The 27,142-nt window shown below is 57.6% G+C and overlaps 3 protein-coding genes across 3 annotated transcripts; all 3 read right to left on the bottom strand.

Moving 5' to 3' along the window:
- Nucleotides 1-248: 248 nt before the first annotated feature.
- Nucleotides 249-14,181, bottom strand: LOC141953619 (alpha-2-macroglobulin-like protein 1). The gene is made up of 36 exons (XM_074892327.1): nt 13,962-14,181; nt 13,341-13,530; nt 12,788-12,950; nt 11,883-11,935; nt 11,195-11,215; nt 10,889-11,042; nt 10,657-10,741; nt 10,426-10,558; nt 10,220-10,334; nt 9,405-9,514; nt 9,106-9,270; nt 8,712-8,939; nt 8,327-8,384; nt 8,099-8,244; nt 7,697-7,846; nt 7,291-7,503; nt 6,912-7,008; nt 6,528-6,681; nt 6,123-6,348; nt 5,920-6,046; nt 5,509-5,630; nt 5,265-5,316; nt 4,942-5,016; nt 4,608-4,784; nt 4,335-4,416; nt 4,042-4,198; nt 3,822-3,896; nt 3,480-3,636; nt 3,135-3,352; nt 2,823-3,038; nt 2,625-2,749; nt 2,437-2,527; nt 2,246-2,314; nt 2,040-2,142; nt 1,820-1,861; nt 249-1,362 (listed from the first exon to the last, which is right to left on the bottom strand). Exons 1-36 carry the CDS (start codon nt 14,150-14,152, stop codon nt 1,331-1,333), a joined length of 4,572 nt encoding a protein of 1,523 aa, XP_074748428.1. The 5' UTR covers nt 14,153-14,181; the 3' UTR covers nt 249-1,330.
- Nucleotides 14,182-15,362: 1,181 nt separating this feature from the next.
- LOC141953624 (alpha-2-macroglobulin-like protein 1) lies at nt 15,363-17,748 on the bottom strand. Its single transcript, XM_074892333.1, has 4 exons — nt 17,133-17,748; nt 16,930-17,056; nt 16,533-16,654; nt 15,363-16,037 (listed from the first exon to the last, which is right to left on the bottom strand). The coding sequence occupies exons 1-4, from the start codon at nt 17,292-17,294 to the stop codon at nt 16,020-16,022; spliced, it is 429 nt and encodes a 142-aa protein (XP_074748434.1). The 5' UTR covers nt 17,295-17,748; the 3' UTR covers nt 15,363-16,019.
- On the bottom strand, nt 17,564-26,198 carry LOC141953428 (alpha-2-macroglobulin-like protein 1). The gene is made up of 19 exons (XM_074891969.1): nt 26,084-26,198; nt 25,422-25,611; nt 24,941-25,103; nt 24,785-24,837; nt 24,155-24,175; nt 23,423-23,576; nt 23,219-23,303; nt 23,006-23,117; nt 22,469-22,586; nt 21,537-21,646; nt 21,238-21,402; nt 20,344-20,577; nt 20,000-20,057; nt 19,771-19,916; nt 19,318-19,467; nt 18,621-18,851; nt 17,934-18,024; nt 17,719-17,818; nt 17,564-17,645 (listed from the first exon to the last, which is right to left on the bottom strand). The coding sequence occupies exons 1-19, from the start codon at nt 26,155-26,157 to the stop codon at nt 17,564-17,566; spliced, it is 2,337 nt and encodes a 778-aa protein (XP_074748070.1). The 5' UTR covers nt 26,158-26,198.
- Nucleotides 26,199-27,142: the final 944 nt, after the last annotated feature.

Raw genomic sequence — 27,142 nt, 5'->3', positions numbered from 1 at the left:
TGGCAGGCAGAGGGAGGGCCGGCAGGGGGTGGGTTCTGTGCTTGGGGCGCCCGCCTGCTTCTGCCTGCTCGATTTGTCTCTGGCAAAGCAGCTGCACCACGATGGACTCACCCTGCAGCCAGTCAGCCTGACATCCCCCCTCCCTGCCCCACCAATCCATTCCACAGCAGCCACCCATCCCCGCCACCCCTCCATCGTACCCCCCACATGTGGGACCCTGCAAATTGAAGAAAGACCAAGAGAAAAGATGCACTTGAGCAAATGTATTTATTTAGACCCAGGGCAGGGGCTGGGGGATTGCGGCTTCACTCCATCAACAAGCACCTGACTGTTGTGATGGCATTGTGGAGGTGTCCCCAGGTCCCTCCTGGTGACACGGGTCCTGTGTTAGTGCCAGCGAGGGGACTGGGGTAGCACCGTGACTCCCAGGGAGAGCAAGAAGGGGTGATGGTGGTGGGGACCTGCTGGGCGAGGGACAGTTGGTCTGACAGGAGGGAGGAGATCTTGGGAACTGGGGGTGTTCAGTCTAGAGAAGAGGAGGCTGAGAGGAGACCACATTGCGCTCTACAACTCCCTGAAAGGAGGGTGCAGAGGGGGGGGATGAGTCTCTTGAGCCAAGGAACCAGCGCCAGAACAAGAGGGAATGGCCTCAAGCTGCGCCAGGGCAGGGTCAGACTGGCTCTTAGGAAGGATTTCTTTGCAGAAGGGGCTGTTGGGCGTTGGAATGGGCTGCCCAGGGCAGGGGGGGAGTCCCCATCCCTGGAGGGGTTGAAGAGTCGGGTTGACCCAGCGCTGAGGGATCTGGTGGAGTTGGGAACGGTCAGTGTGAGGTTCATGGTTGGACTGGAGGAGCTTCAAGGGCTTTTCCAACCTGAATGATTCTGTGATTCTGTTGGTGCTGTTGCAGGGCCCTGGGGAGGGGAGAGGCCAGACCTGGTGCCCCAGAGCTCCCTGGAGGTGTGGGGGGCGATGCACTGGGGTGTCCCTGTGAAGCCACCACTGGGCTCCTCAGCTGAGGTCAAGTACCTGTGGCAGGGGCTTGCAGAACAGCAAATCTGTGCCCGGGGGTCTGCGTCGGCCCCTTGGCCGTGCCTCTGTTGGGTCCTGGTGGGGTGGGAGCCATGCTTCAGGGAGAAGTGGCCGAGTCCCGAGCGAGCCAGGCTATGCCGGGTGCCAGCAGGGCTCTGAGCATCTCTGGGCCACGTCCTGGCTTCATGGAGGGTCGGGGCCAGGGCCAGGGTGGGAGCAGAGACGATCAGCCATCCTGGTCCTCGGTGATGGAGGGAGTTTGGACGAGCAGAGGGGACCAGCTGCCAGGCTTCAGGCTGTGCTAGAAGTTTTCCTGCTCCTGACTGTCAGTCTCTTCAATATCAAATATGGAGGTTCTGTGAGAGGAGAGTCCCTCTTCCACCCCAGCCACACTCGGCTACCCCTGTCCCTCCAGCTGAGCTCCATCCCTCGGAGCTCAGTCTCATCCCTGTGTGACCCCAAACCCAGAGAGGGGAGCTCTGCAGGGGGCAGAGGAGGGGAGCCAGGCCTCATGGGGGTCTGAGCCCCCTCAAAGAGGCACAGCTCCTCTCTGCACCCCAGCGCCTGGACGCCGGGTCCTCCCTGACCTCTAGCCCCCCCAAACTCTGGCCAGCCAGTCCCCATGGATCCCTGGGGCTCCTGGCAGGGCTCCTCCATCCCCACTGACTGCCCTCCGTCCCCTGAGTCCAGGGGCTCAGCACAGCCCAGGTTGGCCCTTCAGGGTCGGTGGGTGCCCGTCAGGGTCCTGATGTTGGGGTGACCCCTCTGCCCTCTCAGGCTCGGACCATACCTGAGCTGCAAGGTGCACTGTAGGCAGCATCCGTGCGGTCACCTGCAACGGGAGGGATGGTGACCAATGGGCTCAGGGTGAGCTGTTCCCGTTAATGAGCCAAAGCTCATCAGCGTGAACAGAAAGCTCAGCCAGACCCCCCTGCCCCACAAGCCATCAGGGTGGCAAGGGGTGGCAGCAGGGCCAGACACCCCGGGGACCTGTCCCTGGCAAGGCTCACCCGTCTCGTAGTAGTCGTAGAGCGTCACGGTGGCCGGCTGGAGGTTCCTAACTGGGAAATCCTGTGTGGCGGTGAAGGCGAAGGTCTCCTCCTCCTTTGTCAGCTGTGGAGATGGCCCAAGGATGAGGTGCAACCATCTGTGATGGGGAGGGATCCCCACGCCCCAGCACACGGGGCCCTGCTCCTTTCCCTGTACCCCATCTCACCTGGTCCAGGTAAATGGTCACCTGGTCGGGCTGCACCTCCACCTTCTTCACCAGCTTCTGCCTCTTCAGCTGGAGGGACACAGCTCAGGATGAGCAATGCCCGCTTGGTGGGTGCCCCAGCTGGGGCCAACACCCGGGGTCAGTGCCCCCGTGGGGCAGAGGGGGTCCCAGGGGCAGTGGGGGCTTCTCACCTCCACCATGGAGCTTTTGTCCGGGATGTAGCCAGAGGGCAGCTTGGCCTCGATGACAACCATGTTGGTGGCGGGACGCTCCCCAGTGTACCTGCAAGGGCAGAGCCCCAGGGTGGTGTTGGGGGTCTCCCCTCCCTCCTTGGCTGCTCCCAGCCCCTCTAAACGCAGGGGGCAGCCCCAGCCCCTACCGTGCCCGGAGGAGGAGGCGGAAGCGGGTGCTGGCATCCCCCGTGCACTCCCTGGGCTCTGTCTCCACGCGGAGGTCGAACGTCCCCACGCTCGGAGGGGGCGGCACATTATAGCGCAGGGTCACCTGGGGTGACACAGGAGGGTTAGGGCCACTGAGCAGGCTCCACACAAGGATGGGCACCCCGGGCCATACCCACCTGCACCAGGGCACAGCCCTGCCCGCGGGCTCGCACCCCGTACGTCCCCGGCAGCTCGTGCAGAGCCGCTCGCTGCAGCACCAGCCGGTTGCTGTTGTGCAGCACAAAGTCCTGCACGGTGCCCGTTGGTGATGTCACTGTCACCGTGAAGTCCCCGTTGCTGCCGTATGTCAGGGCGGCGTATTTGGCCAGGGCTTGCAGGGCCACCACGGTGTCCTGGGAGTGGAAGAAGCACAGAGCCAGGGTCACCCCTAACTGCAGATACAGGGAGGGGAGGCTCTGGAGCAGCCCCCTGGACCCTGGTGCTGGTACCTGCGTGGAGGCAAAGCCCCCGTAGGGGTTTTGCTGCTTGCTGAGCCAGCGGACGATGTGGGAAGCAGTTCCCAGGTCAGCAGAGGACAATTGGGGCTGGGAGAGGTAGGCCAGGAGGACATAGGCGGTCATTTCCACCTCCGCTGGCGCGGCGGTAGCCCAGGAGGGCTGCGAGGGCGGCAGAGCCTTCTCCTTCCTCTGCCAGTAGAGCTGCCCCTCTGGGAGAAAAGGGGGTGGGAGCTCAACCCCCTGCTCCGGGGGTCTCTGGGGACTGGGGGTGGCATGGGGTGACCCAGGTAGAGGGTGGCACTGCCCAGAAGTGCCCCTGCCAGCGATGGGTGGTACCTGCACTGATGCTGCGCTGGGCCAGGCTCTGCAGCTGGGCTTGCTGCTGCTCCCTGCGCCCTGCCAGCCCAAAGACGTAGGCGAGCAGCGCTTGAGTGTATACGTCGTCTGTAGCTGAAGCCTCCAGGCACTGCAGGGCTGAGCTCACCATCGGGTCCTGGCATGGGACCAGAGTCAGGAACTAGCCCATGGACATGGGCATCGCTCAGAGACGTCAGTTCTGCCCAGTAAGACCAGTTGCACCCAGATCTGGCTAGGAGGTGGCATGGAACAGACAGACCCCCTACCCCAGCACCCCTCCCACCCCACCAGCCCCTTCAGGGATGATGGGGTCATCCTCACCTTTGGCGACAGCCCCAGCTCCAGTATTGCAGCCGTGACATAAGCTGACAGTGAGAGCGTGTCCGAGACACCACCCTGCAAAGGGCACAGCGGGAGACAGGTCAGGCATACCGTGCCACCGGCACAGAGACTCCCCCACTGCCTCCCCACCGGGGACATGCTGGGGCCAAGCTGGCCCTGGTCGTGTGTCCCCATGTCCCACCCCACCCCACTGACCCACCTGCAGGGCGTTGTTGAAGAGCTTTCCCACACTGCGGAAGCAGCCCGTCTGCTGCTGCTGCTTCTGCAGCCAGCGCAGCGCGTCCGTGATGTGCCGCTCCTCGATGGCCACGTAGGCTCTGGCTTGTCCGAAGGACTTGAGGACAAACGCTGTCAGCCTACGAGCCAGAGGGACATCAGAGGGATGGGAGACTGGAGCTGGGGTGTGCTTGGTGGCAGAAGGACCCCCTAAGCACATCTGGTCCCTGCAGGATGCCACTGCACAGCCTGCCCGAGCCCTGTGTGGTCCCTCACCAGGTATTGCCACTGTCATCGCTCTTCCCAAAGGCGCTGTAAGAGCCATCATCGTGTTTGTAGAGCAGCTCTCGCTGGTACCCTGTGGGGAGGAGATGGGGATGAGTCTTTACATCGTGGTTTTTACAACCCCAGGGGACCCCAGAGGCAGCCTGGAACCCAGACCCACCCCGGGGTGCAGGTAGAAAATGGGGAGGAGGGATATGAGGCAGTGGTGTCCCTCGGCAGCAAGGCAGGGTGGGACGGGGAGAGGAGGGGACCAGGAACGCTCACCGCTCTGCAGGAAGCCCTGCGCCTTGGCGCGGATGTCGGGGTGCAGCTGCCCGCTCTTCTCCAGGTACTGCTGGATGTAGATGTTGGGGGCAAAGCGAACCATGTTCTGCTCCCCACAGCCATAGGGCATGGCCAGGAGGTGGTCCAGGTTCTGGAGAGCGTTGCCCATGATGTCACCTATCCCAGGGGGATATGAGGAGCACTGTCATCAGCTGTGTCCCCTGTACCCCTCCCATCTCAGCTCCAGGTGGTCCCACCTCCTGCTGAGCTTGGGCCATGGAGCTCTGCACCCTCCCTGCCCCAGGTGGTCCCCTGTCCCCTGCCTGTCCCTTACCCATCACAGTGATGTGGGCTCGCTGGGAGCCCTCCAGAATGTTTGCAGGAACCTCCAAGGAGATTTCTTCAGTGACTGTGGGGATGGAGGGCAATGACAGTGAGGATGCCCAGTTGCTGCTGGCCCTGCCCCATGGTGCCCTTGCCCACCCCCTTCCTGCTCTGACCCTCCACAGGCTCAAGGCTGGATTGCAACATCTCAGCTGGGAGCCCCTAGGGACCCTGGTCCTTGGGTCCTCTGGCCTGGTGGCCCTTGTGACCAGTGGCCAAGCATTCCTGCCCCACATTCCCACAGCACTGCCAGACACCCCCAGCCGATCCTACCTTCCTGGCAGAGCAGGGAGTTGTGCGCCTTCTCCACCAGAATGCCTCCAGGCTGTGGGGAAGCAGCACCAGAATTGGTCAGGAGAAGGGACCAGCAGTGTTCCCCTGTCCCACAGGGTCATGCCTGCAACCCAGGCTTGGAGCTGGGTGCTATCCCACTCCTGGTCCTCCCGCTGCACCCCAAGGGCTGCTTGGACCCTGTCCCCAAACCTATCCCACTTTCCTCCTCCATAACCCATCTGACCTGCACCAGCAAGGGCTTTATCATGGTGTCCACGCGCCCCTGGGCCGGCACCACGGGCATCTCGTTGCCACAGAGCTCCTTGGAGCTGAGGGCCTCGGTGCTGATGGTGATGTTCACCTCCCCTGTGAATGCAAGCAGGGCACTCAGTCCCCACGGAGCCCCCCAGCCTGCACTGCAGCCCCACGGGCTTGCATCACCCCTGGGGCTTTGAGTGGGGCTGGTTGGATCGGGATGGAGGTCACCACGTTGAGGAACGGTGCTGTGAGGCAAGAGGGAGGGTGAAAGTGGAGCAGAGGAGAGCCTCCCAGGTGGTATTGCATTTGCTCCTGTCCTCCCTGCCCACCCCATCCTCTGAGGGGGTCCCCAAGCAGCAGGGCAGGAGGGTCCTGCTGTGGTCCTGGTGCTCTGTACCCAGGCTGGTGGCTCGCACGCCCCACCGGAACGTCCTCGCTTCTTCTGCACAGATACAACCTCCGTACAGCTCATCCACGCTCGGTGACACCTCCAGCTCCGCTGACTCCACCAACGTCACCTGAACCTGCCAGACCACAACCACGGCTCCATCAGCCCCTGCCAGACCCCAGCCCCAGGACCCCCTCCCCAGCCCCACTCACCCGCAGGCACTGCCGCAGGTAGTTGAAGACGGTGGCCACAAGGGTGAAGGCTTCGTTGCGGACCACAGCGTAGGGCAGCGCCAGCTCCACGAAGAAGGGCTTGAAGGCCGTGAGGGCGGTGGCAGGGGCCAGTCCCAAGCCCAACGGGGACGTGCAGAACATCCCGGCTTCCCACTTGGTGATGGTATCAGGCACCGTCACCGTCACCTCTGCAGAGCCCCCCTCCCTGTGGGATGAAGAACATCCTAAGGCCATCCCACCATGGTCACCCACAGCTGGTGCCATGCCCAGCTGAGCTGGCTATCACCCTGTGGGAGAAGGAGCCATCCTGATGTCCCCAACTTCCCTCCATGCAGGAGGGGAGTTGGGGAGAGGACCAGCCCCATGGGGACCGTCCTCACTCACCCCACAGGGATCAGGTCCCACAGCCACGTCTCTGGGAAATATGTCCGGGGTGCCGGTGGCTCTTCCTGGACAGCGACGACGGGGATACCAGGGCTCATTACTCTCAGGGCATCAGGTTGTTCAGGCAAATAGGTGGAATAGGACCTAAAGCCACCTGGAAAAGGCAAAGCAGAAATTAGGGTCCACAGGTCTCTGCATCTCAGCAGGCAGCATGAAGGTGGCCAAAATCCTTTTCAATCCTCCTCAAGCCCTTTGATGCCGAGTAGATTTTCAGGATGGCTCTAAGTCCCCCTGAGGACACGGGAACCAGGACTGGGCACCAGTTCTTTGCTCTTTTCTCCTGAGAGGGCTTAGCAGAGTGAGCAAACCAAGGGCTGTGCTGACCTCCGGGACCTTGGGAAAGCTGCATCTCAGGCAAGGCGAATATCTTTTTGCAAACATCGCTGGTCTTGGCATTGGTGAAAAGTTTCAGTGCTGCATTCTGTGAAAAAGAAAAGAGGTTGAAACCCAGCAGGAGGAATATCCCCATCCCAGCAGTAAATAGTCACAGGGCTGCAGAAGATGACAAGTGGAGAAGGACCAGAGCCTGGCATTCATGGGAAAGGGAAAGACCTTTGCCATGGGTGTGTCTTTCATGGGAAAGACCTTTGCCATGAGTGTGGCTTTCATGGGACAGTGCTGTGGTTTCCCAGGACCCTGAGCAAACCATAGCCAGCTCCTGGATGAAGAGGAACCAGGAGGCACAGGCAGGCAGGGCCTTTACCTGAAATAACTTGTAGGTGTCCTCCTGGGAAGTCCTCTGAAAAGGGGAAAGTAAGCGATGCCTTGCTGGAGGAAGAACGAAGTCTTGCTCTACCACTACAAGTGGGCTGACAGGAAAGTCATAGTCGATGGGACAGTCCCAGGGAGACACTGGACAGGGTGGTGGGTCCTGAATGCTTCTAGGGTAGTCAAATTTGGGGAGTACTTTGTAGACCTGGGAATAAACATGTGCGCTAGGTACAAAACCAGCCAGGCACCTACCCCTGCCCAGGAGCAGGACTGCCCAGGAGCCAACACGGCACCACATCTCCGTAGGGGAGGTCCAAGCCAATGTAATCTCTTCCCACCCCCATCCCCGGCTGGTCCCCAGGACTGCAGAAGGAGGCCTGGGCCCTGCCACCACTCACTGTCTCTGTGCTGAGCTTGGCCTCAGGCTTCAAGAGCAGCACGCTCCGGTCCACGGCACGGACAGCACACAGGGATCCTGGGGCAGCCTCCAGCTGCAGCTGCAGTGCCGAGCCAGGCAGAGCCCTGTCCTCTGAAAAAGCCATCTTCACCTGGGGAGGGACAGGGACGTCAGGAGGCAAGGGCAGGAGGGAGAGCCATCTCCCATGCAGGAGCAGCTCCAAGCCATGGACATGGAGGTCTCTTCTAGACAAGGGTAAAATCAGACTTGAGGGTTTGGAGATCAGGGCATGGATTAAAGAGACTATGACACTGTGATACATCTGGAGCAGGATGGACCTCAGGGCATCAAGCTATGGACAAGACATGGGGTGTTTCCCCCATCTCCAGCAGCCTCCACTCACCTCGTTGGGGAAGCACTTCTCCACCTTGAGCTCGGTGCTGTCAGCCACCATCTCACTGTTGGGCAGCACCACGTAGCCCAGCACCTTGGCCATGGGTGCCAGCTCAAGGCCAATGGGCAGCTCCAGGGAGAAGGAGCCTCTCAGCCCTGGCCATGAGAAAGGAGGGGAGATAAGGACCAGGCCCAGAGAGCAGAGTCCTGCACAGCCTGTCCATGCCTCGGGACCTACCAGCCTCTGCAGGCAGCTCTTTCCTGAGGACAGTGGCAATGGTCCCCTTGGCCAGGACCTGCAGAGAAGGAGATGGGAACAACTGAAATGATGCTTTCTGTGAAACCAAAATGTCCTGATGGAGGATGAACCCAAGAGTGAAGGTGTTGGGATGGTTTTTGACCTTGCCCAGTCTCCAACCCCCACAATGTCTCCCATTGGCATGCAGGTCCAACAGTCCCAGCAGACACCTCTACTGTCAGGCACAGGCCTCTCAGTCTAGCCAGGACAAGATTGCTCATTGTCTTGTCCTCAGGGACACAACCACAACTGTGTGTGTAGATGTGGACCTTCACACACAACCACCCTAATGCCCACTGCCCAACCTCCCTGGTCTGGGACTCACCAGGAAGACCACATCCAGGCTCTCCAGCTCAGTCGCCAAGGCCTCCTTGCTGAAGATGTAGTCCACCCAGAGCTGCTGGGGCTGGCCACAGGGCAGCTCCCTCTCCAGCCGGCGGATCCGCAGGAAGCTCCTGCTCGCTGAGAAGAAGGGCCTGAGATGTGTGTGGACATTTTGGTAGATGAGTGTCGAGCCATCGTTCTGGATGTGAGCTGTCTCATTGACTTGACCCTGAGCAATGGAGGAAGAAGTCAGGGCGGTGAAGCTGTCCAGCAGCCCATGAGGTACTGGTCCTGGTGCCAGGCATCACTGGTGCAGGCTTGGAGAGGTGCCCAGCCCTGTACTAGTGGAGAAAGCAGCACAGGTACCCCCGAGGGGTGGGAGACGGCTCACTTACATGCAGGGAGACCTTGCCACTCCAACCAGAAGTCTCCAGCTCAAAGGAGGCTCTCCCTGATCTGTCTGTCAGGAAAGTCTGTCTTGTATCTTTTCCTTGCTGGCTAACGATGAGCAAGAGCTGCTTCTGTGGCAGCACGGCACCATCGGCTCCCTTCAGCAGCATCTGTACCAGGAGGGAAGGGGAGATGGCCCGGGCTGGGCTGCAGCCGTGGGGCAGAGAGCAGGGGTGGGATAGCAGGGTTGGGGATCAGAGGGAGCAGGACGGGGTGCAGCAGGGTGCAGGGACCCCCCCATTACCGTCCCAGTGAAGGGAATCCCAGGCTTGTAGAAATCATCGATGTTTTCGAAAGTGACAGTGACAATTTCAGGTAAAATCTTGCAGCTCTTGGTGTTTTTCAGCTCCAGTCCTGTGGAGAGGGAGTGGGGAGCTAAGGGTCTTGCGGGGACACAGGGCACAGGTTAGCTGCTCCCAGCTCCCCTGTCATAGTGCAATAAAGGTCTTGGACATTTTAGGCTTTCCCTCAGCAGCTGGCAGCTTTGAGCACAGTTTGCACCTCCTAGAAGAGGAGCAAAACCTCTACAGCATGTTTTAGACCTAAAACCAAAGTGCAGCTGGCTGCAGAGACTTCAGAAAAGATGCTTCACCAAAGCACCATGATGCAGGGCCACCTCAGTGCCAGTGGGCCTGGGACAACCCCTGGTCTTCTTTTTTTCTGAAGCCAAGCCACTGGCAGTCACTTCTGGTGGGTGAGGTGTATTATCTCAAAAAACAAAGCCACGCCACCAGACTGGTGGGTGAAACCACTGCTTTGTGTCGACTCGTTGCTAGCCATAGTGTCAGGCGAGCTGTTGGATCTTGGAAAGGTGTTTTTGCCTCCCAACCATTTCTCTGGTCAGAATTAGGAGTATGACCTGGTTGACCTGGCTCATATCCCTGCCTGGACACAGTCCCTGCACACATGCACCTCTAAACCACAGCGTTGTTTTTGGGCTTCCCTGGAGAAGGTTGATACGCCCGTGCCACATGCGTTTGAGTGCACACAGGAATGAACACAAAGCCACACACGAGCAGCAGTGCCCCTGCCCAAGCAGGAGAACATCGCCATCCCTACCTGTACCATCCTCCACCAATGATGCCTGGACTTGGAATTGCTTCTGATACCTGGAGCTGGTCAGGTTGAAGGCACTCAACAAAACCTCTGTTGAAAAGCAGCCGTTCTTCTCAGTCTGGAGCGAGAGAGTCAACCCTGTTAGCAGCAGTCCTGGGAAGGGGGGAATGGCTGTCCCAGCGGCACCCACGATCCCCAACTGTACTCACCTTCCCGCTAACCACGACGCAGTTCATCTTTTTCTCAGGGGCGTCATAAGGTCTGTACACATTCCAGATGTGCCTGAAGGGCTGGCACAAGCTGGCCTGGACCTTCCCCTGGACAGGCTTCCCATAGGTGTATCTGTTGGGTGGAGGGAGGTGAGGGTGGGCCTGATAGACCACATCACGTTGGATACCCCCATCCCTCACTCTTCCCGGCACAGGCTGCTTCAGGCTCACCGTCCACAAATCTCCATCTGAAACTTCTTGTCCTTCTCCAGCACCATAGCAGGGAGATCAATGGTCATCTCAAACTTGGGCAGCACTGATGGAGAAGCAAAAGGAGAGAGGGTTGTTGCTCCCAGGACAAGGACAGCGGTGCCTGGGTGGCTAGGGGGGCCAGGACATGCTGCCCACAGCGACATGCCGAGGTGGGACTTCCACCCACCATGCACCTCCTGGTCCCACGTACCATATTCCTCCACGCTGAAGGAGTGGCTCTTCCCCTCTGCCTCGATGATGTACGTGCCCAGAGCTGGCTCTGCAGCCAGCGGGAGGGACAGGTCCACGATGCCCTGCTGCGGGCTCACCTCCTGCCACTGCGCGATGCGGTTCCCGCTGGGATCCTGCACATAGGGACATGTGGCGTCAGCACCCCGGGGATCCCAGCACTCCACAATAAAACAGCCCATGGCTGTGTTATACTTCTCCTCTCCCAGCCACACCACCTTCCCAAGCCCACACCGCCCAGGAGCCTCCCTCCATCTCTCAGACTGACCTTCAGGAAGACAAGGGGCAGCTGCAAAGCAAAGAGAACATGGTTAGAGGAGAAATTCAAAGCCTTCCTTGGGGTCTCACCAGGGTGGGGACATCTATGGAGCCATGGATGGAGGACAGTGAGGGTTATTTGTGGGATGCTGTGAACTTCCAACACTTCAATTAGCTTTGGGATTGATTCTGAGCCTGTGGGTGGCTCTAGCTGGGATGAGCCGAGGGCACTGCCAGCATGGCATGGAGAGGTGGCATCTCCTAGTGCCTTCCCAAGAAACCAGCAACCATTTAATCTGGGAACCTCCTGTGCTTCCAGAGACACAGATGATTGCTTGGGGGACCAAAGACTGAACTCGGATGTAATCCTGGTGTCTGACTTGGTGATATCAACAGCACTTTCCCTGCTTTCCCCTTATCATTGCTACATCCCTAACTGAAAGTTTAAGTGGGTACATTCCCATGTCACACATGTAATTCCGCTTTGTCTTTCCTTAGCCTGCTGAAGCCTCTGTGAACGCCACAGGGCATCCCTGTCCCTGGGAAGTACAGCCACCCAGGCAGAGCTGGCTGGGGCAGGATTCCCGAGGAGAAAGGTGCTGGCTGACTCCCACACCTCTCTCATGGCTTGCTGAGACTGTAGGAGGGCAGTGCAGAGGAGCCCTGTTGCCTCCCCCCTTCCCCAGCCCTGCTCTCACCTTCTTATTGCTGGGCGCGAAGTCTTTATCCAAAGAGACGATTCGAAACTTCACTGTAAAGAGCAAATGGGGATGCAGGAGTGTTGTGGTTTAACCCCAGCCAGCAACTAAGCACCATACAGCCGCTCGCTCACTCCTCCCCGCTCCCAGTGGGATGGGGAGGAGAATTGAAAAAAAAGTAAAACTCATGGGTTGAGATAAGAACAGTTTCCTGACTAAATAAAGTAAAATATAATAATAACAATAACAATTAAAAATATAATAATAATAATTGTAATGAAAAGGAATATAATAAAAAAGAGAGAAATAAAAGACAAGCGATGCACAATGCAGTTGCTCCCCACCTGCTGACCGATGCCTGAGCAGGGATCAGTCCCTCCCGGCCAACTCCCCCCAGTTTCTATACTGGGCATGATGCCCTATGGTATGGAATAGCCCTTTGGCTAGTTTGGGTCAGCTCTCCTGGCCATGCTCCCTCCCTGAAAAATCTTTAACTCAGGATAAACACTACTTAGCAACAACTAAATATCCGTGTTTTATCAACATTATTCTCTCACTAAATCCCAAACACAGCACTGTGCCAGCTACTAGGAAGAAAATTAACTGTATCCCAGCTGAAACCAGGACAAGGAGTGGCTGCATCTGCAGGGATGGGGGTTCCCCATGGGAAGGTGGATGGAAATCCACCCTGAGCCCTGCAGTGGGGCACTGTCCCCCAAGCAGCACGGCCTCCAGCACTGCCAGCGTGTCCTGGCATTGCCCTGGACCAGTGCTGGGGGTCCCAGTGCATCCCAGGATGAGCTTTCCTATTTCCATGCAGCGTAGGAGCAAGGCTGAGCCTCCTGCAGCCCTCTCCCACCAGGTCCTTCAGCCCAGAGCAGGGTGGTCCATCCTGCCCACCTCACCTTGCTGTCCAGGCTTGTAGACAGCCTTGTCTGTCTGTATGAAGATCCCAGGCTCCAGGGCTCTCAGCATCACCTTCTTTGTCTTGGAGACATCCAGGGAATCTCCCTGGATTGAGACATGTAGGTCTACGATTTCCTCCTTCCCTTTGGTGGGGGCTGGAGCCTGCCAGGGGAAACACCAGGCACTGAGTGAGGACAAAGGGATATGCCATGGCCAGGATGCTCTGCTCACTCTGAGTGACCCAGAGCACTCCTCTCCCACAGGGACACCTTCCTCAAGCCAGGGGCTTGGAAGAAATGTCCCTGCAACACCCTGTCCCAGTCTGCAGGTCTGCTACCAGGGGATTATTTCAGCCTCCAAATAACTGGGCTGAGCCTAGAGTTGTTTTGCCTGCGTGGGGGATGAGATGGGAAAGGCACGCTTACTTCCAGCCCCACGTGGAACCAGAGCTCCACTCTCAGGGGACCTGGGGGAAACTGCTCTATCTGGAGGCAGCAGGGTTTCCAGGGCATCCCCCTCCACGCTTAGGGCTGTGCATGGGGTGACACTCACGGGGAAGGTGATGTTCAGGTACAGATGAGGCTCCTGGACCTTCCTCTCCAGCAGGATGATGTTATGGGTCCTGTCTTTTCTCTGCAGCTGGACGGTCACCTGGACGGGCTCACGGAGGCCACTGAGATGGACCCACAGCATCGCTGTGTGGGGGTGGTAGATCACAGCTGGGGATGTGACCACATAACTCCTGGCAAGGAGAAATGCTGACATGAGAAGCGTGGGGATGAGGCACATCCCGGTACAGACCCCACAGAGGTCTTGAAGAGCCCCTGGGCACACAGAAAGCTGTGCTGGGGTGCAGGGCCACCTCCTCCAGCCTCCCTGCTCTGCTTCTGGGCTCCTCTTGACTTCTCAACTCAGCAAAGCAAAGGCTCCGCTCACACAACTACAACTCAAGCAGCACCTATAATAAACCATCCGAGAACCACCAGCCCCAGCAGCCCCCGGGTGCCAAGTCCTCGATGCTCATGGGCAGGGACAACCCACCAGCCCAAGCATTTCCATCCTGGCCAACAATGCCGTGCATGGGAAGGGTTAGCTCCCACTACCTACTGCTAAAGAAACAAGACTAAATACCCTCCCAGCAGGCACAGACAGACAGACACAGAGAGGGCTTACTGTGCTGCAGATGCCCCAGCTGCGAGGTGCAGGATGAGGAGCAGCAGGATGGGCAGAGCAGCTGCGGACCTCATGTCTCCAGCTGCAAGCAGACGTTGGGGACAGCCACAGCCTCCTTCTCCAGGTGTTGAATTGCTGTAGACCTGCGTCTGCTCTGCTCCAGGCTCTGAAATGAGATCTTTGCTTTCCATCCAGTGAGCAAACAAGGATTGGCAGAGGAATCCAGTGTGGACCTGCAGATATAGCCAAGACAGTGTTTACCATCTGCCCACAGCCTCCTGGGTTCAAGGCTCTGACAGACTTTTGCAATTTGAGAAAAGGTTCCCATAGGCTATAGAAGTTCAAAACCAGGGGGCAGGATCCACCTACACACTGGTTTGCTAGGAAATGATGGCAGGAGGGAGTGGGAATGAGTTCCCCAAATGAAAGTGGGCAGCACATCATGAGAACAGGCTGTGAGTTCGTGGCAATTTCTCAGAAGGGCTTGTTTCCAGGTATTTTAAATTTAGCCAGACAGTAGCTATTTGGGCTGATCACAGGTCTTGGTCTGTCTTCTTGCCCAGTTCCCTCCAATTTCGTCAAATCAGTTATGGGCACAGGAACAGAACAGCCTTGTCCTGTCATGCCAGCTCCTCCCACTCTAATTCTTCTGTGCACCGTGCTGGGGCATGGGCTGAGCTGCCTCTTTCGGTCCTGGTGGGAACTTTGGGAAGCTGAGGCAGCTCCACAACAGTCACATGGTGTCCTGAGCACATTCCTTGCTCTGGGGTTTTGCAGTCACCTTCCCTTTGGGGACATGGGAAGAGGCAGAGGGAGTGCTGTGGGAAGCCATGGATGGGGCTGACCTCTTTCCCAGGGGCGCTCGGATGACCGCAGCTGCTGTCCCCATGCTTGCCCTACTTGAGTATTGCTGGATACAGCCCTGGGCTCACCTCCCTGCCCTTCGGGATCAGCCCCACACAGTGTCGGTGTCTGGAGGAAGCTGGTGCCCACCACTCGCTTGGACATGAGGCAGGAGCATGGCCCCAAGCCCATCCTGCCACCCCAGGATGTGGGCACGGGTCAGTGGCCCGACAGGCATCCCAGGGACTGTTCAATGTGACAAGGAGCTCGGGGCCATTGGCACACTGAGTCCTTCAGGACCCGGGACAGGATGCAGCGGGGGCAATGAGCAGCATGGCCAAGGGGAGATAAATTCAGGAGTGGAGGGGACCTGCCTCTCCTGCGGGGCTGCTGAGGGGAAACATTTCATGGAGGATTTGTCATTCAGTGCTGCTCGTCACTTCAGAGCAGAAGCCAGAGTGAGTTGACCCCCAGCCCCTCCTGACCAGGCACCACCGACCCCATGTTGTGCTGTTTCTTCTGCTGCCTTGTTGCCCATGCAATGAATGCTCTCTCTGGTTTGGTCTCAGATTTTTATTTAGGAAAGCAAAGTGAAGGTATGGCCCCTATTACACATCATTAAGGCAGACAGGAGTGCTGAGCCCCTAACACAAAGTGCGTTTTGGGACACAGGGCTGGCTTTGGTCAGGGATGGTGGGAAAGAGCCTGAAGAAAGGGAGCTTTCTTGCAAGAAAAACATTTTGCTGCTCCTACTTCCCTTACCCCATTTGCATTTTTTTCATTTCTCAGCCTGGCTGAGCAGGGACAGGGACAGGGCTGCACTCAGGGCAGCCCTGAGCATCCTCTCCATGCCCAGCCATCAGGCATATGCTGATCTCCCAAGGCTTTTTGTCAGCGCAGGATCAGCTCGTCCACCCCGGTCCCCTCTCCGAGGGATTGCACTGGCATCAGCTCAAGGGAAACCATGACTCCACGGTGGGCAGCAAAGCGGTTGCTCCCCGGGCAGCCCCCAGCCCCCACGGGCTGGCAGGGCTGCTGGGGAGTGGGGCTGGGTTTCGGTGTCCTTGTCTCAACCATGTTGCTGCAGGCTCCTGCCGGGTCAGATGCAGGGGACGAAGGGATGGGAAAATGCTGCCAGGCCTCGAGACTGTGGCTGTCTGGTGGGGTACGACGGGGTCAGGAGCAGAGGGATAGCCAGGAAGCTGCAATTTTCCTTCACATGGGTCTTGGACGCTTTAAAACCAGGAATACAGCACGTATGAGATGGGGGTCAGAGACAGCCTGCCCTTCTCCATTCCAGAAATGCCTCCCCCTCTCTGACAAATGCCCCCCCTGGAACCTGTCCCCACCAGCAGCCCATTGGCTCTAATGGACCAGAAGAGCTCAGGACCACCTGGGCCAAGCCGGGCTGTCCTTGGAGCTGCCCCGTGCACAGTGTCGTGAGGGGAGCAAACTGAACATCACACAGCCAGCGGCCTCAAATCTACCAATCTCACCCCAAAAGTGAAGGGAAGGCACCATCCCACTGGTGGTACCTAAGCACGGACACAGACTCTCGCCTGGCTGCAGGTGCTGGTGCTCTCTCCGCACCTTGCAGCACCCACAGGCACTGTCCAGCCTGGCCGAGGGATGGGGAGATGCTCTGCCCCGATCCAGGGGTGACTGCTTTGTGTTCAGCTCTGCTCCTGCTGAGAGGACGGTGCAAGCCCACTGCCTTGCTCTGCTCACCTGCACCATCAGGAGTTTTGTCTCAGTGTCCACATGACCCTGGGCTGGCACCACAGGCATCTCAGTGCCGCAGAGCTCCTCGGAGCGCAGGGCATTGGCGATGACGGTGACATTCACCTTCCCTGCAGAGGCAGGTGGGGGATGTTATTGTGACACTGCCTCAGGGGCTGGCTCTCACTCAGAGCCATCCTGGGGAGACAGGGAAGGAGGAGGTTGCAATGGGACAGGGAAATGGAGGGAAGAATCTGGAGAGTGGGGAAGGAAAAGGAAAAAGGGGAGAGGTAAGTGGGAGGGGGAGGAAAGGATCAGAAAAGCAGTGACAAACAAGAGGTTTGCAAGGAGTCTCACTGCTGGGCTCTCCTCCTCTCTCCCCAGCCCTTTGCCATCCCCTCTGTACCCAGGCTGGTGGCTCGCACGCCCCACCGGAACGTCCTCGCTTCGTCTGCACAGATACAACTTCCGTACAGCTCATCCGCGCTCGGCGACACCTCCAGCTCCACTGACTCCACCAACGTCACCTGAACCTGCCAGACCACAGCCACGGCTCCATCAGCCCCTGCCAGACCTCAGCCCCAGGGCCCCCTCCCCAGCCCCACTCACCCGCAGGCACTGCCGCAGGTAGTTGAAGACGGTGGCCACAAGGCTGAAGGCTTCGTGGTGGACCACGGCGTAGGGCAGCGCCAGCTCCACAAAGAAGGGCTTGAAGGCCGTGAGGGCGGTGGCAGGGGCCAGTCCCAAGCCCAACGGGGATGTGCAGAACATCCCGGTTTCCCACCTGGTGATGGCATCAGGCACCGTCACTGCCACCTCTGCAGACCCCGCCTCCCTGCGGGTTGGTAGAAGAGGGATAGACCTTTCAGGCTAAGTCTGATGAGCAGAGCCAGCAGAAAGAGCAACTCAAACCCCTTTCTCTATGTCCTGGGGACCATCAGTGGCCATCACATGCTTGGAGATGGACAGAGGAACCATCAGTGCCTTATCTCTTACGGCATCCCCTGCCTACAGGACAGACTGCCCCGCTCTCTCCCAGGTCAGTGCTGAGGTCCAAGGGAAGGGACTGGACACGTCTCAGTGTCACTCCTGGATACGTGGACAGAACCGGAGGTCTGGGATCTGCACACAGAGGTGAAGCTGATGCAATAAGGGCAGTTCCCTGGCTCAAGGTCTGCTAGGGCTCCTTACTCACCCCACAGGCACCAGCTCCCATAGCCATGTCTCCAAGAAATCCATCTGCATCCCTGCATCCTGCCTGACACCCACCTGCTCATCCTCCTCCAGTCCTGCTCCTGCAAACAGGGGCACAACTTGAATGTGCTGCCAGAAAGGATGGAAAGAGGCGGGATGTCCCCGCCTGTCCTTCTGCAGCCAGCATGGAGGCTGTTACAGGTTCTCTCCACTTACCTTGGGGGTATAAAAGGCTACCGTGGCTTTCTAACAGGTTGTTTGGTGGACAGCCCAGCTGAGTGTTGGTGACAATTTTCAAACCTGCATCCTGACACATGACACATGAAACAGAATAACACCACGCTGAAGCCCAGAGATACCAAAATGCCTTTCAATCCCTCTCTGAAGCAAGTAATCGACAGGCACTTAAAGCCCCATGACAGACCAGAGCTCCCCAAGATCAGGATCCCCCACCACACTGCAATGGGAGTGCAGGAGAAGAATATCTGTGCCAGGGGAAGATGCTGCACCAGGGACAGTTGGGAAAGATCTGGTGGATCTGCTCTGCCCACTCCATTCCCAAACAGCTCCGACCTCTGGGTTTGCTGCCAGTGGGAGACACACACCCCCAAAAAAGCAGGGGAGTGCCGGGCCAATCTATGCTGTTTACTCCACACCCGGATTTGTGATGGGACAAGCAGAGCTTAGCCCCATCCCTGTGAAATGCCGCTGTGCCTGGACTGAGAGATGCGTTTCACATGTCTGTCCCAGGCTGGCGGAGTGAGGGGCAGGGCATGTTATTTGGGCAGTGTTAGAACTTGTTTTGTGAGCACAGACATGAGTTGGGTGAGGGACCAGGTGCCCCCAGCACCCTGAGTAATCCTTCCTAGGAGGGCGTGTGAGGTAGGGCAGGAGGGCTCATACCTCAACCAGGATGTAGGAGCCTGTCTGTTTGTCAGACACCGGTACCTCCCTGCGCCACACGCTGTGGAGGCATTTCTTCCAGTCATTCCCTGGCACATCAAAACAGGTAGTGGCTGGAGCATTTTGTCGTCTCCCATCGTGGGACGCATTCATCCCACAGTGAAATGAATCAGGTTCTTTAACTTCATAAGGATAGCCGACTTCAGAAAGCCTGGGGAGTAAGTTATAGACCTAAACCAAACACGTGAAGTTCGTGTGAGAAAGCTATGAAATGCTCCTGGCCCAGCTTTGAGCCCTTTTGCCCCTGGCATCACCCCATAGTTTCTGCACCTCCTCAAGCACCGCAGTGATGTTCCTCTGTGCAAGCCCCAGTCCTTCTGCCCCATCTCTCTTCTGCCCGAGAGCAGGGGATACTTCCCATCAATCACACCCTGTTTTCAAGATTTCCAACCCAGGAGGCACCGCAGAGAAATTCTGTGGCTCATCCTCCCCATTCAGTGATGCACAATCTCCCCTGCAATGTCCCAAAGTCCCTGGGTGGTGGCAGAGGTTCACTGGGGGCTCCCAGACACCCACATTCATCCTGCAGGGGCAAGGTCCCTACCAGCCTCCCCTAAAATGGGTGACAGCAGAAACTGCTGTCCCCATGCCCCAGCAGCCCAGGACCAGCCCAGCACTGAAGTTCCTCCAGACGCACCGTGATGGGGTTGAGTTTGCGCCTGGCACTGGAGGACTGCATGCGTTGATCCTTGGCGTAGATGGCACATAGTGACCCGGGGGCAGCCTGCAGCTTCAGGCGGAGCTGAGAGCCCACCAGAGCCCTCTGCTCTGAGAAGGACAGATTCACCTGGGGAGAGGGGAAGCCTTTGGGTTAGGGGAGAGGGGAGCTGGTCCCAGGAAGGACCTCTATGCCACAGTCTGACCCCAAACACTGGCAGAGCATGGGGAGTGAGGACTGTGATCAAAACCAGGAGATGGTTTGCAGCAGCAACAGCAATGGGAGAGGAAGGAAAACCCTCCCTGAAAGGAGAGTCTGGGACCAGGCAGTTGCAGGGGATGAGGAAAGGCTCTGGTGAAGAGCGAGGCTCAGTGACCACATCTCCCCACCAAGATGGCAGCAACTGCCTTGACTTTGGCAGCTTCTGCTCACCTTGTTGGCGAAGCACTTCTCCACCTTGAGCTCGGTGCTGTCAGCCACCATCTCACTGTCGGGCAGCACCACGTAGCCCAGCACCTTGGCTGTGGGTGCCAGCTCAGGGCCAATGGGCAGTTCCAGGGAGAAGGAGCCTCTCAGCCCTGCGCCATGAGGAAGGAGGGGAGATAAGGACCAGGCCCAGAGAGCAGAGCCCTGCACAGCCCGTCCATGCCTCGGGACCTACCAGCCTCTGCAGGCAGCTCTTTCCTGAGGACAGTGGCAATGGTCCCCTTGGCCAGGACCTGCAGAGGAGGAGATGGGAACAACAAAACCGATGCTGAGCAGGGAGCTGGCAGAATCAGATGAGGGAGGGCATGGAGGATGCTCAGGGAGATGCTATTAGAGCCGCATCCTGCAGGAGGGATGTAAATGGTGCCCCAAGACCAGAGAGCTCCAGGCTCCATCCCTGAGTCCTGAACCCAAGAGTAGCTGCCCAGGGCTTAACCCCACAACCCCGTTAGCCTGATTCTCCTCCCCTGAGCTCTGCCCTTCAGGCAGTGTCCCATCTCTGCCCAGGTGAAGGCTCACCAGGAAGACCACATCCAGTTTCTGCAGCTCTATCCCCATGGCCGCCTCATCAAACAAATACTCCACTCTGAGCTGCTGGGGCTGGCCACAGGGCAACTTCTTTTCCACCCTGTGGATCTTCAGGAAACTTTTGCTGTTCGAAGGGAAGGGATACAGATAGCGAAGGTCACTTCGGTAATTGAAATACTGCTTGCTTTCATGCTCCGAGACTGGACGGTCATCCTTGAGCTCACCCTGAGAGGCGAAAATCAAGGCTCTTAATGGCAAAGATCAGCTCAGCAGCAGAGCACAGTAGGGGTAGAAAGCCACTCTGCAGCTGCGACTGCCATGCGCTTTGCTGTGACATCACTGCAGGGACATGCCAAGAAAGACAATCCAGATGCACTCAGCACCCAAAAACAGAGCTGTGTCCCATCATGGGGCTTGTCCAAAGGACACTCAAAGGGGTCGCCAGTGGATGGCAAGAGGAGGCAGGCATGGCTAAGCAGCACGTGTGGGCAGATGGTAGGAACTGGAAAAGCATCCCACAACTATCTGATCTTGTGCCCAGGTGGTGAAGGCTGAAAGGATCCTAAAATTCATCAGTGCAGTATGAAAACAGTAAGGCATAGAGAAGGAATTAGAGGAAGAACTTGCAGAATGCATCAAAAGTGAGAGTAGCCCCTTTTCCCAGTGCAGGAGGAGCAGGAAGGGTGCCGGGGTCTGTAGAGTCTGACAGGCAATCAAGGTATTAAACAGGGCTAATAAAGACATGGAGCTCTTTACCATAGAATGCTGTGGGTGCAAAAAGAAAAAACGGGGTCAAGGGGGGGCTGGAAGATCTTGTGTAAGAAAACTTCTGTGATTTTTACTAAATCCAGGATGCCTGAGGGGTGTGGGACAAGGATCACTTACGCGCATGAAGAGCAGGTCACTCCAACCAGAGGTGTCCAGCTCAAAGGAGGCTCTCCCCGATCTGTCTGTGACCAGGGTTTTATTTCGCCTTTCTCCTCTTGCTTCAACCACAAGCAGGAACTCCTCCTCCTTCAGGGCAGAGCCATCGGCTCCCTTCAGCAGCATCTGCACCAGGAGGGAAGGGGAGATGCCCCGGACTGGGCTGCAGTCGTGTGGCAGAGGGCAGGGGTGGGATAACAGGGCTGGGGGTCAGAGGGAGCGGAACTGGGTACAGCAGGGTGCAGGGACCCCCCCATTACCGTCCCAGTGCAAGGAATCCCCGGCTTGTAGAATTTATCAAGGTTTTCAAAGGTGATTGAGGCCGTTTCATACTCGATCATACAGCTTTTGGTCACGTTACGCCTCATCCCTGTGGAGAGGAGGGGGAGATGAGAGAGACACTTAGCAATTTGTCCTGGTGATTCCCCCCAGGAAAGATGGCTCAGAGAGTCTCAAACACACACCATGACATGTTTGGTCCCCATTGTTGTCTTTGCACATGGCCATATGAAACAAAGTTGTCCTCTTGTGGGCAGTGGTTACGGGCAAGTTTGCACAGTGCAAAAATCACACTCGTTGGGCAACAAACGCAAAAAACAATCCTTGGGTGTGATGGGAGCTGCAGTGTGAGCAGGACCTCACTCAACCAAGATCTGTGTGCTACCAAAACACCAAGCTCTACCCCAAACTTCCCCTCTTAATGGCTGCAAGCAAATAGAAAAGGCCCCTCACACCTGCACTGTGCTGAAATTGGGCTTTTGTACTTGACCCTAAGGATGTGTCTAACAAGGCCTCCTTGGCAGATAGCAACTATTTATGACTAAATTCAAAGTCAGAAAGACCCAATAGCAAAAATAATTTCCCTGGTAGCTCTCCAGGCACTAATCACACTAACTAGTCTCAGGGAGGCAGAGAGTGGGGAAGGAGAGGTAGATGATGGAGGGATATCTGGGGGTGGGATGTTGTAAGGGGAAGAAACTCCTGATCAGCCTTCAGGACCTAAAGGATTGCTCCAGCAGTCAGGAGTAGAGGACAAATTACACCAAAGCAAGTAAGGGCACAGAGCAGCTGATGGTTGTGGATGGGAAGGACAGAGATCCTGGAGACACCCGAGCAGAGCAGTTGTGCCACATCCTCTAGGTGCCACCACATCAGGACATCACCGGCTGGCTGCCAGCACAGCTGCGCTCACCGGTCCCATCCTCCAGCATCGTTGCGGAGGCAGAGAGCCATATCTCATAGTCGAAGCTGGTGGTCATGGTGAAGGAAGACACTGGCACCTCAGAGGAGAAGCAGCCGTTCCTCCCCGTCTGAAGGAGAGAGTCACCCACATTAGCAGCAGCCCTGTGGCCGGGCCCTTGAGTGTCATCTGCTGTCATCCTTGGGCTCCCAGCTGCCACTCGCCCTGCTGCCGATGCCTCCCTCCATTCTGTCCTGCAACCCTTGGATCCTGCAAACTTGTCCCCCCTTGGCTGATACGACGTTCTGCCATGCAGCTGCCTGTCCCGTTCCTGCCCATCCTGGCCCAAGGACCACCCCAAGAGCCTCTGCTCAGCTCTTCTCCCCTCTTTGGGATGACTCTAGGTTTTCAGCACTTTCACATCAGAACTGGAGCATTTGGCAATGCCCAAATGATGCACCCAGCCACCATCAGCCCAAGCACCCACAGATGGGGAAACATTTCTGGGACCACAACCTATGTGCCTTCTCGTTCTCTTCCTGCCCTCACCTGGCCCCTAAACTCAGCACAGATCCTCGTAGATCTCTTCAGGTAAAAATAATTTTGGGACTGGCACAGCTTGACCTCAGCCCTTCCCCGGAAAGTTTTCCCAGACGGGTACCTGTCAGGAGGGAGCAGGAAAGGGAGTAGATGGGGAGGCTGCTGGGGGAGCATCACCTCAGGAGCAGTCAGTCTTGGTGCTGGGGCTGCTCTCCAACTCACCGCCCGCAGACGTCCAGTGGGATCTTCTCATCCTTCACCGTCAAGACACAGGGCAGCTGGATCAGCACCTCAAAGTGGGGCAGCCCTGGGGGGACACCAGCAGGGAATGGCACTGTGACCACTTCTTCCTTCAGGAGTTTCTTGCCATCCCATGCAATGGCTCCCAAACACCCCGTGGGGAGCCCAGCCTTCATCCCCACACACCATATTCCTTCACGCTGAAGGAGTGCCTGTTCCTCTCCACCTCGATGTCGTACATGCCCAGGGCTGGCTCTGCACCCAGCGAGAAGGACAGGTCCACGATGCCCTGTTGCGGGCTCACCTCTTGCCACTGCGCCACGGGGTACCCACCGGGGTCCTGCACACAGGGACACGCAGAGTCAGCCCTCGCTCGCGGGTCTGAAGATGGGGTGCATGGTGGTGGTGGTGGCTTGACAACCTCAAGGACTCAAGTCACCCTGCATCTCCTCGCAAGAAGCAGAGGTTTTGCCCTGCCATCACACTCAGAACGGCCCTGAGGGCATCACCTCTCCAGAAGGAAAATTTCCCCTTGTGGTCTCTATTAGCTGAGCTCCAGCCTGGCTACAGCAGCCAGAGCCTGCAGGAGGATGCTCCAGCGTGGACTGGGAGCTCAGGGGTTCTCCAGTTTGGGTCAAAGTGTCTGTGGCAATAGTCACTGCTGTCTTCATCTGTGTAACCTGTCCCTTAGCACCATCATCCCAGAGGACCCCATGTCTTGCAGACAGACAGCAAGCTGGCCCTGACTGGGCTGGCAATGTGGACGAGGAACCCAAGCCCTTCTCCCTGCTCCTTATAACTCAGCACCTGCAGCAAGGATGTCCCTGTCTCTGCTTCTCATCCCCAACATCACACATGTGTTGGGGCCCTTTGTTCCTCTTGAGGGAGCTGACAGGCCGGCACAGGGTGACGACTCACCTGCACAGTCACCAAGGGAAGCTGCAAAGAAAGAGAGAGGAAGCATTCAGCATGATCAAAGCACAGAGGGCTGAGCTTGGAGCTGAGCCGGGGGCTGTGCCTCTTGGATCTGCCTTGGCCCCTACAGAGCTGGTAGCTGGGCTGGGGGCTCAGCAGGGCTCAGAGCTGCTGTCATTGCTCGGCTCCCAGAGCCATTGTGCTGCCTTTTCCAAGCAGCAGGACGCGAGCAGCGAGGCTGCATTGTGCGAACAGCGATAGCTGTGCAATTGGGCCTGTCAGAACCGTGTAACGTCAGGAGGCTAACACCAGCAGGCGTTGTTATGGTGTATAAAAGCTACACACGAGAGAAGACAGGCAAAGGGATGGTGCAAAGGGAATAATTCATCTGCAGCAGTGCCAAAAGCAAGGGGCTGCACCCTGGGCACTCAGGCTGGGAGTGCTGGGAAGAGCTGTGTCCCAACCCCCCCACCCCCCTGTCCCTGTGTGTTTGGGGGATTCCCTCCCCACACCCGTCTCCTCCACGCTCGTAGTGACACTGAAGGCTGTGCCACTGCTGCCAAGACCGATCGTCTTGGGTGCAGGGGGATCCTATTGCCTCTGCACCCGTCCTGTGCCCTGACGCCGTCTTACCTGCCTGTTGCTGGGAATGAAGTTTTGATCAAAACAGACAATTCGAAACTTCACTGGAGAGAGCAAAGGCAGGAGCAGAGTGAGCACTAGGGCCTGGGACCCCAACCTGGGGATCCCAAGAGCCTGTGAGCTCTTCCAGCAGCTCCTGCCCCTCACCAGTTTCTCCAGGCTTGTAGACATCCTTGTCTGTCTGCACCAAGGTCCCCAGCTCCAGGGTTTTTACCAGTACTTTCTTCTGCTCAGAGACCTCCAGGGAACCTCCTTGGATGGAGACGTGAAGATGCGCAACCTCATAGACCTCTTCAGGAGGGCTAGAAACCTGTCCCGGAGAAACAGCAGAAAGGTTGCAAAGCCTTTGTGTTGGATGCCAGTGAGACATCATACCTGTACCCCATCGCCACCATCCCATTGCCCCGTGAAGTCACCAGGGGACTGGTATACATGGGCAGATGATGCAGATAAAGCCCACAAGGTCTCTGTACATTCCCCCATGTCTCCCCACTCTTCAGCTCACTCATTGCCCATCCAGAATGGACCCCATGTCCCCTCCCAGTTCCACCAGCCCGGCTCTGGCAGTGGGTAGGGGATGGATACCCCTTCCTGAGGTCTTTAGCCCTGCCATGGGGCCATGACTCACGTTGGAGAAGCGGGGCCAGTTCAGGTGGAGGATATCGCTGTCCTGCTCTTCCAGGGTGATGTTGGGAACGCTGTGGCTGCTTGCCAGGTGGAGGGTCACCCGCACGGGCTCATCCAGGTCCATGAGGTGGACATGCACTTTGCCCGTGTATGGGTAGTAGAACACGGAGGGGAAGAGCACCATGTAGTGTCTGGGGAGGGGACACCTCGGCAGTAGAGGAGACCAGGGACCCCCCACCAAATCCCAGTGCTTCCCTCCACTCCAGACTCTCAAGGCAGAGGGTGCTTGGGGTTTTTTCCAGCCCTGGATGCTCTCTGCAGGGCTATGCCACCCAGCCTTCCCCCCATCCACCCAGGGAGGCTGGCCAGTGCACAGACCAGAGCGGAGCCCCCTTTGCCTAAGCACCTTGGCAAAGAACCGAGGGGTTGATCTGCAGAGGGAGGGAAGGCTCTGCTCACCCACCAGCTTGTGTGTGAGGTTGCACCTGCACCAAAGCAGCTTGGAGACACCAAGCCCAGGTGCAAAGTCCTCCATGGGGACAACCCACCACCCCAAGCACTTCCACCCTGACCAGCGACCACAGTCACAGCAAGGATTGTCACACCACTGAGACAAATCATCATCCCACCAGGCATGGACAGGCAGACATGGAGAAGGCTTACGGCTTTGCAGATGCTCCAGCTGTGAGGTGTAGGATGCAAAGCAGCAGGCAGGGCAGGACAGCTGCAGACCCCATGCTTGAAGATCCAGTGGAAGCAAGGTGGTCCCAGGACTCCCGTGCTGAGTTTTCTTCCTCTCCTCAAGTTTTCACCCCCGCTCTGGCAGCAAGCAAAAGCCAGCAAGGTCTCTGCTGGGGCCCAGCCATCCAGCTAGGACAATGTTTAACTACCAGACCTAGACTTTGCTGGGTTCAAGGCTCTAGGCAGCCAAACCACACCCATGGTGGTGGGCACATGGTGGGACGGCTGAGCCAGCTCAGAGCTGACAGACTAAGCCACACATAGGGAGCCCTGGCAGGAAGGAAGGGAATAAAGGGGATTTCTGGGAAATGAGATCCTCCATGTGCATACTCCTCTTGACCATCTCCACGGGACTGTTCCTGATCTGCTGAGTTGCTACTCATGGGAAGCCTCTTTTCTCTTGCTACTATCTTTGCCTAGTGGTATCTGTCTTGGTGGACAATTGTCATGGTTTTGTAGAATTTCCTCCTTAACAAGCCAGCCACTCCCAAGGGCAGGAACAATGCCAAATCAGAGCACTTCACTCTTGTTTGGGCATGGTTTGCACATCTTACTTGAATATGGGACGTCAAGCCTGCCCACCCTGCTCCCAGCACTGGGGACAGCCACACACTGCATTTCTCCCTGCCCTGTTGTCACACTGGGGTGGCTGGGACAGGAGCTGCTCAGCTGGGAAGGAGCCAGCAGATGCCCAAAGCCCTTCCTGGGTACAGGGAACAGGCCAGGGGAGATGGTAGCTGGTGGATGCGTCTGGTTGTACCATGGTCTGGAAGCCACAGATCAGTCCATCCTGCTCCAGGTGGGCATAATGCAGACACCTCTGCCCTCTGAGGGTTTGGGGCTTTAACGGATGCTCTTCCTGTGCACATACTGCTTGTCCCTAAAGCAGGGAGACGTCTACCTCGGGGGCAGACCAAGCCTACCCCAGCGTAACTCTCACCCTGGCACAAGCTCCTCACACCACTCAGCGCTGCACCCATG

The sequence above is a fragment of the Strix uralensis genome, chromosome 22 (genome assembly GCF_047716275.1).
Source record: "Strix uralensis isolate ZFMK-TIS-50842 chromosome 22, bStrUra1, whole genome shotgun sequence".
NCBI lineage: Eukaryota > Metazoa > Chordata > Aves > Strigiformes > Strigidae > Strix > Strix uralensis.
The sequence above is the reverse complement of the archived record's forward strand: the minus strand, read 5'-3'. Positions and strand labels throughout refer to the sequence as shown.

Excerpts from the sequence above, each read along its gene's own strand:
- LOC141953619 (XM_074892327.1), bottom strand. The coding sequence starts at position 14,152 with ATGGAAAGCAAAGATCTCATTTCAGAGCCTGGAGCAGAGCAGACGCAG. Across the intron at positions 13,531-13,961 it reads GCTGGGGCATCTGCAGCACA|GAGTTATGTGGTCACATCCC; the intron begins GTAAGCCCTCTC and ends TCTCCTTGCCAG. Across the intron at positions 5,631-5,919 it reads CGTGCGAGCCACCAGCCTGG|GGGAGGTGAACATCACCATC; the intron begins GTACAGAGCACC and ends TTGCATTCACAG.
- LOC141953624 (XM_074892333.1), bottom strand. The coding sequence starts at position 17,294 with ATGTTCTGCACATCCCCGTTGGGCTTGGGACTGGCCCCTGCCACCGCC. Across the intron at positions 17,057-17,132 it reads ACCTGCGGCAGTGCCTGCGG|GTTCAGGTGACGTTGGTGGA; the intron begins GTGAGTGGGGCT and ends GTGGTCTGGCAG. Across the intron at positions 16,655-16,929 it reads CGTGCGAGCCACCAGCCTGG|GGAAGGTGAATGTCACCGTC; the intron begins GTACAGAGGGGA and ends CTGCCTCTGCAG.
- LOC141953428 (XM_074891969.1), bottom strand. The coding sequence starts at position 26,157 with ATGGGGTCTGCAGCTGTCCTGCCCTGCCTGCTGCTTTGCATCCTACAC. Across the intron at positions 20,578-21,237 it reads GTGACCTGCTCTTCATGCGC|GGTGAGCTCAAGGATGACCG; the intron begins GTAAGTGATCCT and ends TTCGCCTCTCAG. Across the intron at positions 17,646-17,718 it reads TGGGAGCTGGTGCCTGTGGG|ATCCCAGACCTCCGGTTCTG; the intron begins GTGAGTAAGGAG and ends CTCTGTGTGCAG.